This window comes from Saccopteryx leptura, chromosome 2 (assembly GCF_036850995.1).
Source record: "Saccopteryx leptura isolate mSacLep1 chromosome 2, mSacLep1_pri_phased_curated, whole genome shotgun sequence".
NCBI classification, from domain to species: Eukaryota; Metazoa; Chordata; class Mammalia; order Chiroptera; family Emballonuridae; genus Saccopteryx; species Saccopteryx leptura.
In genome coordinates, this window is record NC_089504.1 from 111,526,903 (window position 1) to 111,539,479 (window position 12,577).

Genomic DNA, 12,577 nt, shown 5'->3' on the forward strand with positions numbered 1-12,577 from the left:
TGCATGTCTGTTTCAGACTACCAGTTATGTATTTCCCTGGTTTGACAGGTTCCCAATCTGGGGAAAAATATTTTTAAAAATGGAATTTCTAGTTTACGCTTTTAGGTCAGTTGGTAAATCATTATTGACAGTTCAGGATATGATTAGTCTAAACTAGGCTTATAAAGAATTTTTTTTGCTTGAGGATTTAAAAAAAGTATTTATTATTTATTATTACCTGACTGGTGGTGGCACAGTGGATAGAACATTTTCCTGGGATACAGAGATCCAACGTTCCAAACCCCAAGGTTACCAGCTTGAGCGCAGAGTTGCCATCTTGAGTATGGGATCATCGACATGATCTCATTGTCACTGGCATGAGCAAGGGTCACTATTACAGATTTTAGATTAGCAGAGACAGAAACATCTATCTGTTTCTGTATGTTCCCTGACCAGTGATTAAACTGGCATTCTTTGTGTATCTAGACAATGTTCTAACCAACTGAACTGCCTGAGATATTTTTGAATACCAGTTTGTTGAACATCTTATTAAGCAATCTAGTTATGGCGAGCATTAATCCAGTAATTTCTTTTAGAAGACGTGAACGATCAAGAGAGAGGGACCATAGTAGATCACGAGAAAAGAGTCGGCGTCATAAATCCCGTAGTAGGGATCGTCATGATGATTATTACAGAGAGAGAAGCAGAGAACGAGAGAGACACCGGGACAGGGACAGGGACCGGGATCGCGAGCGTGACCGAGAGCGCGAGTATCGTCATCGTTAGAAGGTGGGTATTCCTTGTTCTTGTTGTATGTAGTATATGCATTCTTAACAGTAATTATAACTCTGAGGCTGTTGTTTATGCAGTATATGCCTACATTGTAAATGGTCCAATTACTTGTTCTGAATTTAATCTTCTGGAAGCTTCTGAGACAAATGACAGGTAAGTAATGACAGGTAAAAAAATTTGACCTCTTTGAATATTGCTGAGTTGTATACCTTTAGCTTTCAGATTGTTAAGAGTATTAAGGAAGCGAGAAAATAATCAAGAGGACTCATTGTCTACTTCTAAAATCTAAAAATTGGAATTATCTTAATCACATAGTTTGCATGTGATATAAAATATAAAATGCAGGTAACTATTTTACATATCTATATATAATGTGCTTGGACTTTAAAAAAGAAATTTGAAGTTTCTCTACTGGAACTAACTTGATTATCCCTAAAACTTAAAAATACAAGAGGATGTTTTATCAGTATTGAAAGAGCTTTTCTAATTTTTTTTAAGACACTTTTTATAGCATCTGGTTTTTATTTAATTTGCAAAGAAGATATAAAACATTCACTTAATGGGTTCAGGGTACTTCATATCTAATACTTTTAAATTGTATCAAATTATACATCCCGGGTTAGAATAACCTTGAAATAATTTTCTTTGATGTTCATTCATAAACCATAATCATTGTCTTTTTTCTGTATTTTAAAACTTGTGTACATTTTTCATAAATTGGGGAGAGTTGTCTGTTTCTACTTCATTTTCACGTGTAATTTTATTTTTATATGTGAACAGCATTTAGTCATGTGAAAAGCAGGAGGAGTGCACTATAAAGCTTATGCATGTGACACAAAGTTTATTCTGTAAACAAATATTTTTTCTTTATATATTGATAGCATATTCAAATTAGGCTGAAACAAACCTCTTATAGGTAACTACTGTTTACACAGTTATTTTCCTTAATCATGAAACATTGAAAATTAAGTGATGGTAATTGTTAGTATTTAAATTGTTATGGACAAAATTAAAGACTATCAAGTGTATACTTTTGTGATAGAATATCAGTTTCTTTATAATAGATAACTTTTAGCAAATGATAATTTTTTTTTTTTTTAGAAAAGAAGCATGTAAGTTATTTTTATGGTACACAATTAGCTGTGATATTACTTATAGTTTTAAGAGTTCTTTGAAGTGAAAAGGCCAGTTATCCTTGCATTTCAAATATGCATTTCTAATATTTATTGACATTTTAATTTAAAAAGTCTTTCATGTATTGTATTATAGAACTTAATAGTATAAATCACAATGCATTTCTTTAATATGCAAAACATCTCACTTTTAAAATTAAACTTACTAAAATTGATAATGGGTTTTGGATATAAGTAAGAACCGAATGTTGTATCATGTAAATTTAAACATTAAAATGTAAAGATACAGGTTTTTTCCCCCTGGGTTGAGTAGATCTGAACTCACCTTATGAGAAAATTCTCAGTGTCCATCAGTTGCTTAAGGTGAATTGTGGCCAAGTTACTACTTCACAGCATATTATTTATGTAGTAAGATACAAATCTTACAAGTTATGTTTTTATTTAGACTTTGTCAGTTATCAATAAGATTGTATTTACTAAGAGCTTGGTAATGAAACTTGCATATATTATCAGTCATTTCTTAAGATTGGGTGTCTCCATCAGGTGCTTCTGAACCAGTTTGTGCCCAGAGTTAGTTAATGAGTTTTCTTACTGGTTCTGTTTAAACTTAGCATACTCAGCCATGTAAACCTGAAAAGTTCATTGTGGATTTTTAAGTATACTTTGAATTAACATAATAACATTACAGTCCAGTAATGGGCACACCTAATAACATCATGGCTTGAATTTGTTAGATTCAGACATTAACTTTGAATTCCAAACTTGCAAATTATTGTTGACATTTTTTCTTAATCACTGATGTGTACCATCCCCAATTTTCCATGTTTTGTTTGTACATTAATCAGAATTGAGTTGTAATATTGTTATGTGCCTTCATCCAAACAAATTTTACATAAGCATTTCTAGTGCAAAAAAAATCTGTTATTCTGGAATATTATACTTTTGCTTTACCAAACTTATTTATTGTGGATTTAGATACGAATAAAGGGATGGGGAGTGGTATTAGAGTCAAGTGAAAAACTTTTAAAAATAACTGTCTGCACATTTAATCACCATAATAATGTTTTTTGACCTTTTTAGAAGTTTTAAAATATGAGTCCTTTTGAGCTTTCATATAAATCTTAAATTGACTAAATGGAATAAGTAACTTGGAAGCTAAAGTGAATGTCAGTGAGTCTGTATACAAATAAAAGAGTAATGTAATCTGTTAAAGTGATGATGAATGGCTAAAAGAGCAAGTTCTTAATTTAACTGGAAGCATAATGTTGGCAAGGTGTTAATGTCTGTCCCATCTTAATTTTTTTTGTGTTTGAATTGTTGGTAATGTTAATTGCATTCTCTCCTTTTAAAAATGTATTAGTTTTTCTAAAAGCACATAGTATCTAAGTTCAAATAGATAATACTTTAATGAGAATATCGGTATTATGAATTTTTGGTATGTAAATACATTGTGCTTCTTATTCTGTAATTTCTGCATCTATTCTCAGACCACTCTGAGCAAAACAAAAGTCTCAGTGTTTTAAGATTGTACATTTCTTACAGAAAGTAATTTTACTTTGATAGTTATTTTAGGTTGCATTCCACTTACTGCTTTTTTGGAACAACCCTACTTAGTAAATTTTGGTTAACAATTCAGTTTTTCTTGGTGTACTGAAGAGTACTGAAACCAAATTATTTTTTAAATACTTTTATTCCATCTCTCCCTTTCTCTGTTAAATGAGGTTTAATATATTCTCTAATTATTATCTTTTTTTTCTTTTTAATTTGTATTTATTGATCAAGACTTGTTGTTCCACTTATTTATGCATTCACTGGTTGATTCTTGTACATTCTCTAACCGGGGATCAGACCCACAACCCTGGCGTATTTGAGCGATGATTTAACCAGCTGAGCTACCTAGCCAGGGCTGTTTCTTTGATAAAATATTAAACATCATGTTTGGGATATGGATTAAATAACTATACTTCTTTGTTATTGTTGTTGAATGATTACTTCTGCCATAAATATTATGATCTTCAATGTTATTACACAAGTGTTGGGACTCTGCATTTCTTAATCAATTTAAAATTTTCATTAGTTTGGGGGGGGTTGGAAAGCCTAAGAAACGAAAGTTTTTTCTTATATTTTAAAATGTTTCATCTTCTTAGGAGTTGGTGTTACTTTGAGATTTATGTGAAAATTAAATTCTCTTGATTACCTGATAAATGATACTGGTGATAATAAGACTTAAAAATTCTTCCTGCAACTCCTAGATCATCTGAGACCTGCCTTATCTTGTACAGCCCTATGTTTTTCATATATACTACCTGCTTCATTTGGATATGCTAGCTCTCACTTCTTTCTCTCTCAATTTTCCTGGCTTTTATAGTAGTATTTGCAAAACCTGTCTGACTACACAGCTATGTTCATTGAAGTGCAGGAGGGTAGGAAGTGGTCCCTTGAATGTGAATGGATATATAGTGTGTTTTTGCTCACTGTGGTTTAAGAATATGGTTGTTTACAATTAATGTTCCCTTTTTAAAAAAAATTCCACGCCAATATGAATCACTTTGCTCTCTCACCATAATCTCAGTGTGAAATTTATTGCCATTGTTTTAGTTTGTAAATTGAATTGTTCTGAATGACTAATGGTTTGAATAAATATTTAGTTAGCATTGTTTAACAAATACCTGACAACCAACAAGGGCTAAACTTGTCATATCTGCTATCCAAATTTACTAATTTGTGTCTGTGATGGCATGTTTCAACTGTCACAGTGAATTCTAAATTGCATAATCAGCTTATTTTGAAAATGTTCATTTTGTGAAATTTTGAGGGCAAAGTTGAGTTTTAACTATGAAGTTTATTTTTATTTAGTGAACTGCCTAGAGCAACAATTATGTAAAGGTTTTATAGGGTAATGAATGAAAGGCATTAGTTAAAATGAGGTAAGTACTATCTTTAAAGGTAGAAGGCTGAAAATATGAAATGTTTTGGTGGTAAGGGAATATTTGTAAGCATCTACAGTAAACAGAATTTTGTATAATATATCCTAGTTAATGCAGGAAGGAATTTTGATTTTTTAAAATTTTTTAAAAAATATTTAACTTATATTTAGACACTTCCATTTCTTTTGCTCACCCAGCTCCATTTTTCTGATTAAGAAGGAATTTTGAGATAAAAGTTAATTCTACTTCACTGAAAAAAGCCATATCAAATATACATTTGAATCTTTTACTTGCAAGATGAATTTGCCATGAGTGTATAATACTGTGCTTACAAATTTGCTTAGTTTCTAACAGAAGCACTCATAATTTGAATTGTTAGCACTCATAAAGTAATTGACTTCATCTTACTTTAATTTTAAAATGCAGGTGCTTCTCTGGATTAAAGTTTTATTTAGTGCTCACTTTACATTCTTTATTAAGGAGCTACAGGTTCCATTGTTGTCTTAGTTGTTTAACAACTGTTAACATAGGTCTTTCTTTTATAACTGAGAGCTAAAGCAAATTATTTTGCTTGGACATGGAAAGATTTGACCAAATGGTATTCTGAAAACAAAAGCATTGAATGTATTTGTCACCTTTAAGCTTCTTTTTGATATATTTGGTTATGTAGATGTCTACTTACAAATCTGAGACTATAATATGGAAATGGATTATTGGAAATGAGTTGTATTGCCTTCATTTGCTTCCGTTTGAGATTGTAAATTTTGTATTTCCAAATGGATAACTGTAAAAGTGTTTAGAAATAGAAATAAAAACTGTCAGAATATCCCCTAGATTTTATGTCTGTATGGTGAAAATGAGAGAGACTAATAGTAAGGTTAACTATAATCATGTGAAAGATAAGTGCATTCGTCCTGGATTAAGATGTGTGTTGTAATTTCACGAACAGAATTTTCTACGTTAAAAGTAGTAAAGTCCGTTGGAGTGATGAATGATATAAAGTTGCAGTGTATGCCGTATTTTTTTGTGGAAGGGTTGGATATTTTTGTTTTGCTCATTGTGACTAAATAATTGTTCCATCTTAATGACATCCCTCTCAGCATAACAACAAAAAAAAGGAGGCAGATTTTTTAAAAAATTGATATTAGAGACAGAGGGAGAGAGGAAGGGGGAGAGAGAGAAACGTTGGTTTGTTGGTCTACTTATTTATGCATTCATTGGTTGGTTCTTAGATGTGCCCTGTGCCCTGACTGGGGATTGAACCTGCAACCATGGGATATTTGGGCAACACTCTAACCACCTGAGCTACCCAGCTAGGGCTGGGAGATAGTGTTCTTCTGCAGTAAGACTTTTTTAGCAATCGGGGGTTTTTTTCATATTTTTTATTTCTTTTTTTTGTTTGTTTTTTGTATTTTTCTGAAGTTGGAAACGGGGAGGCAGTCAGACAGACTCCCGCATGCGCCCGACCGGGATCCACCCGGCATGCCCACCAGGGGGTGATGCTCTGTTGCAACCAGAGCCATTCTAGCACCCAAGGCAGAGGCCATAGAGCCACCTCCAGCTCCCGGGCCAACTTTGCTCCAGTGGAGCCCTGGCTGCGTGAAGGGAAGAGAGAGACATAGAGGAAGAAGAGGGGGAGAGGTGGAGAAGCAGATGGGCGCTTCTCCTGTGTGCCCTGGCCGGGAATCGAACCTGGGACTCTTGCAGCCAGGCCGACGCTCCACCACTGAGCCAACCGGCCAGGGCCATTTTTTTGTTTCTTTAATACTGTGGTACTAGTTTTTAAAATTGCTTTGCTTATAGTCCGACCAGTAACGGCACAGTGGATATCGCGTTGACCAGTGTCCCAAGTTTAAAAATGCCAGCTTGAGCAAGGGGTTACTAGTTCAGCTTGAACTCCTCCCCTCCTTGGTCAAGGCACGAATGAGAAGCAATCAATGAAAAATTGAAGTGGCACCAGCTATGAGTTCATGCTTCCCATCTCTCTCCCTTCCTGCCTCTCTTGTCTCTGTGTCTTGCACTCTCTCAGCAATAAATAAATAGAGATAAATAAATAAAAGAGCATTGCAAATAATAAAAACAAAGCAGAAAAGCTGCATTTCCAGATTTTTTTCCCATGAAATAATTCCACCAAAACGTTTATCAACAATAAGATAAGGGTATGATAACAGGTAACATTAGAATGTCTTAAGGATCTCTTTGAAACACCTGGGCAAATATAAACTGTTTAAAAGAGAAAGTCCGGGATTGTCTTTCCTTCTGCAGTTACATAGTTTAGCTTGTTGCTGCTAGGCAATGTGAATGTATATGTGTACTGATGCTCTTAAGAGTCTTACAGCCTAGTGGAGAGGAAAGGAAAGAAAAGATAAAAATTTATAGTTTTGACAATATTAATCTTAATTGTAGAGCAAAAATAATCACTTTTACGGCAAAATATCACTAAATATTAGACTCTTTTGCCTTTAACTACATCATCTTATTATTGAAATGCCCTCTTGGAATTTTTATTTTAAATACCTGATGTTTCAGTAATCACTTATATCCAAGTTAATTGAATGTTTCTTGTGACTCAAAGTTTGCATATTTATGTATTCTTGAAATTTTAGTTGATTAAATTTATTGGGTTTTTTTCCTTTGTGAGATTTTAATGAAATTTTTTTTATTGTAGATTCCTATTTATCTTGTTTTTGGTTATTTTATATACTACACTAGATATTTAAATATAGGTGAAATACAGTGAAAGTAAAGTAAATGTTTTAATTTGTATTACGTCTAAAGATTTGTATGTGGATGTTATATTTAAATGTGCATACTAAGCTATATATTTATAAATTTTATTTATAAATTTTGTAACATAGAGGCTCTTTTGATTGATAACATTTACAGAAGTTCCTGTATGCTGTCAAATAAATGCAACTAATTTGTAAAATAATTGCATTTTATATTCAGTTCACATTTAATTGTTAATGCATTCTATAGAATTGATATATGGTTGAATGAAAAATATTTGCATTAAAATCATTCAAGCATTTTTTTCATTTATTTTTGTAGTATGCATACTTTAGAAAATGACTTATAAAAAAAAAAAAGAAAATGACTTATAAATGTTTCCATCATCATAAAAACAGTAGCTGTTATATTTTCACTTCTATTTCTGTCATTAATGTATAAGACAGTAGTAATGTATAAGGAAGAATGAAATCAGTGTCTCGGTTTTACTCATCACATAAATTGGAAGGATTTCTCCACCATAAAGGCAGCTACTGTTTGTTAATTTTTACTTTGTGTTAGAATACATAACAGTGAAGTAGATGCACGACTTGTGTATGTATAGTTAAGCCAGCATTTTTCTGTGTATTATGGGGAATAGCAAAATCTACATCACAAATTTTGACACATTACAGCTGAAGGAAGAGGAATACCTTCCAAGACAAAAGAGTCTTCATGGGGGAAACATGACGCTTGTCCAGCAGTTTGCTTCTTGTGATTGAACTGAACCTGTAAGGATTCATGGATAAAATGAACAGGAATAGATCTGAATAAAGCAAATCTGCATAAATGGTAACCAGTAGCTCTACTTTTATTTTTTATGTTGCTTAACTGTTTTTATTTGAAGAAAACCTGTGTGATTTAAAAAGTTATAGCTTTTTGCAACTTTATTACTGGTTATATACTTTTTGGCCATTATAATGTGCAAGCAATTGGAAAAATGTCAAGTAAATGCTTGTTTTTTATAGTAGTTTGTTCTTGTTAAAAAATGTTCATATGATAATGTCTGTAAACAGCACCACTTTGATTACAATAGATGTAGTGTTACTGTAATAAACTGTTTAATGGGGCTGATGTGTAAAGCTGTTCAAGTTATTTGATGTTTACACCTCAGGGAAAGTCTTGTGTTCAGCAATATCTAAAGATAATGTTACTAAGACATTTATACTGTCCTTTAAAAAAGCATTGCAATAGCATTTTTGGATATGCATCAATCTAATCTTGGGTTCAATGAATTAAACATACTAATTAAGTGTTTATTGCCCTTGGTTTTGATATTAGGATAGGTGATTACATGGATATTTAATATTTCTATATTCTGCTTTTCTAGCTGTTTTTACCTAGATAGCTTTGTGATTTTGCTGAATGGTATGTAAACCTGTAAAAACTGAATTTCACAGACATAGCAATTCAGGCAAATGTGTTAGGGGTTAAAACAATTTCATGGTTTTAACATTTTAGTAAAATCCCATATGTTACTTTCCACAGTAATGCAGCTTAAACACAACACAGATGTATTGAAATGCTTAATTGTAAACTGCTGGCATTGAAGAAATATTTTGACAATTCTGATTGATGCAGTAGTTATTTGTGGTTTTATATTGATAGTGCTTGTGGTTAATTGTTGAAGCCATGGGCAGTGTAAATACAGTCACGCAGCAGATAAATTTGAGTAAAGAGAGCCTTAATTTTATTTTCCGGTTACTATATAGATTTCTGAAGGTGTGATGTTTATTAACATCAGATTGTATTCTCCTGTGTGTGTAATGGGAGGTTATATAGGTACATTCTATTTCCAGTTTAAGGAATTCTGTGTGTTTTCATGTTACTGAATTGATTCATGCTAGTTACTTAATCTAAGCTTTTTTTCAGACCTGCCTTGCAAATAGGCCCACAGTATAAGCACTTGCCTAACATTTGCTCTTAATTGCAAAATTAGCATAGGGAGTGTCACCTTGATTAGACATTTTATAGGAAGATTATTCTGAATCATTACAGAAATTTGAGTTAAAATTCTTAAACAGGTTATAATTTGCTTTTAATTTTTTAAAGATCTGATTAGTTTTGAGAGATCTTCTGAAATACACATGGGTTTTTAAAAAGTATCACCAAATTAGGAACATGCTTATTTTTAGGTACCCTAAGCATTGTTATGTGCAACTGTAGACGCCCTCCAGAGGTCTGCACTGCAGTTCTTCTCTTTTATCTTGTGCGCTACCACAGTAGTTCCTACAAAATTAGCTGTTCCAAATTATTCAGATTATTGCCAGTTTTATTTGAAAACATTTTGTGAAAATATTTATGCATGGGATCATTGTTGTTGATCAGAACTGTTTGCTCTCAAATCTTTTAAGTGTTTTATCTTGTTGAAATGTAGTTGTCTTTTTAACATTATTTGAGAGTTGTATCAATGTTGATTTTCTTGTTTTGTGTATAGGTGCTTTTTAGTTTTTGTCATTTCCTAGTTTTTTATATTTTAATTACAATGCTCTAATGCAAAATATGGACATAAATATATTACAAGGGAAATTAGTTAATAGTAAGTTTAAAAGGTAAGTAAATATCCATGAGAATAAAATTTTCTCTGAACAGTTTTAAAATGGACTCATAAAAATCTAACTGTGTTTGAACTTGAAATGAAACTGGAAATATTTTATGTTAATGAAGTCATATACTTTTGCACTTTTTATCAGCGGAACCCTTTATTGCTCATTCTGTGTCTCCCTTCGTGGCTAATCTCATTACGTGACTTGTTGCAGACAGTGTGAGTGTTTAGAATTTCTTGCTGCTAGTCTAATATTTTTAAGTGTTTGTCAGAAGGAAATAACTTCTTAGTTTGACCAATTAATTTTTGCAGTCTTTTTCTACCTGATAACATATGAATGTATAGCTGTAAAGGTGAAAATTGGAAGCCTTGTTTTATTTATATCCCTTCTGTTATCTATGGGCTGATGTGATTTGAAAAATATTTTCTTTTTTTAATGTATAAAAACAATCCAAAGAGATAAATCTTTATTTACATAGGCACCAAAAAATGGAGTCTCACAGACTTTTTCATTTCTTCTTAGTAATAATTATAGTGGATATGAAAACAAACGAGTTTAATATTAAATTGTAGTACTTATTAGTGCTGTGCAGTCAACATTCCTTTCAGCCAGTCAAGTTTTGTATGAATGGTACAGCACCTGAACGGTATTGCTTTGAAGCAAAACTTTGAATTGAATGTGCTGCTTTTATTTAAAGGACATATGTTGCGGAAAGGATATTCCAGTGTAAATTTGCAAGTGTTTGTCAGTTTTCATAAGCAAGATTTGAACTAAGTTGCAGTAGCTAGTGATCAATCATAGTTTTTAGTCTGTTTCTGTCCTTTTTAAAGACTAGAATATTCTTAAGCAGTTAACTGCAATTCAGAGTTCACAAATAACTTAAGGATTGTAGCTTAAGGTATTATTTTCATTTAATTCTCCTATGGAGATAATTGGTTTGTTTTTTTTAACTAGTTTTTTAAGGTCAATTCTTAAACATGGAGGTTTTAATGAATGTTGTAAAAACATTTTATAGTAAATGGGGAAGATTGTTGGAAGGGTAAAGACTTTCCCTTACGTATTTAAATGTGCCAATAACTATATTATAGTACGTTTTATACAGTGAGATGCTACTAAAAGATTGTGCTGGAGTGCTTTCAACAGTTTGGTTTTTATTACCTGAATGATCATTGCATTTTCTGTATCTTTGAACATGGCTCCAAGTTTGTGTTTTAAGGTTCAGCTTGTTATTCTAAGGGAAAGTTTATGTTCTGATTCTTTACTGAGAATACAGTATTTAAATTCTTGGTGTTTTATAGATACCCATCTTTTAAATTTTGATCCATTAAGTTCATTTGCACCCCATAGCCATCTGTAAATGTTTCCCATTGTACATATTTTTGTGCTAAAATATATTAAGTGGGGTTTTTGTAGCAAAGCATTCCATTTTTCTGTTCTTAAAATTGTGTGTGCTGTTTGTTTTTGTTTTTTTTACATTAATCTTCAGTTTACACACTGTTTTTAGTTTAGCAACTTGACTCCTAGAAGCCTTAGACTAATTTTTAATAAATATCCAACCAAAAATTATAAATTTATTATGATGTAGCCTTACATATAGCATTCTTTGTGTTAGTACTGTGAGATTTTTGATTTAGAGAAATCAAAAGATTTGAGATTAAAGTATCATTGTAAGTTGAAATAGAAAACATTCTAAAATGTCTAGGCTTCTGGGAGGAAGTTCTTATACTCTTCTTTCTTGGCATTAGAAAGAAGCAATATGAATTTTTATGAATATTCAAAATATTTAGGCAATTGTATCCTGTTCAGATTGATTTAGGTTTGTCTTAACCAATGTTTCTTTAAAATTTCAGGTTGTTGGCATTCACTCTGAGTATGTAGCTACTATGGATTTGTATGGGACGTATAAACATTTGGTTAGATTTTAATGTTTTCAAGACTTCCTACTATATAACATTGTAATGGGAGTCTTTTAAAATATTAGGTAGAATTTAATAGAAGTCACACAGATCTTGAAATGGTATCTGCAGATAGTAAATACCGAGAGTTTTCCATTCCACAAGAGAGTATCCCTAAGACTGCCATGGGTGTAAATGTTTTACATTAATTTCCTAATTGGACAGACCCTGCAACAGAAAAAAACATTTCATTTTGAAGATTTTTTTTCCTTGTTGCATTGTTACTGCGTAACATTTCTCAGCATTTTGTATGTTATTTTAAAATATAATGATGAATTCATGTTTATTTTTTTATGTTGAAAATTGAAATACTCAGGTGGTATTTAATTGGAAAGGATCCTTTGGGTTAAATAATAGTGTATTCTAAGGAATGCATCTATAACATTGATGACTTTAGCCTTAAAAAAGGTCTATTATTATTCCTTCCTCCTCTTTATCCCATGGTATACTGGCAAAGTAGTTTACAGCCTTGTACA

At 31.9% G+C, this 12,577-nt stretch overlaps 1 protein-coding gene across 4 annotated transcripts in view; it reads left to right on the forward strand.

Annotated features, from left to right (window-relative positions):
• CPSF6 (cleavage and polyadenylation specific factor 6) overlaps positions 1 to 9,883 on the forward strand; it is a 37,882-nt gene extending 27,999 nt beyond the window's left edge. For 2 of the 4 annotated variants that reach the window (XM_066368531.1, XM_066368533.1), the window contains 2 exons: positions 576 to 768; positions 8,236 to 9,883. In XM_066368531.1, coding sequence (XP_066224628.1) covers positions 576 to 765 — 190 coding nt within the window. In that variant the 3' untranslated portion in view covers positions 766 to 768; positions 8,236 to 9,883. The remainder of the gene's footprint in view (positions 1 to 575; positions 769 to 8,235) is intronic. The other 2 variants (XM_066368532.1, XM_066368534.1) reach the window with 1 other exon arrangement.
• Positions 9,884 to 12,577: the final 2,694 nt, after the last annotated feature.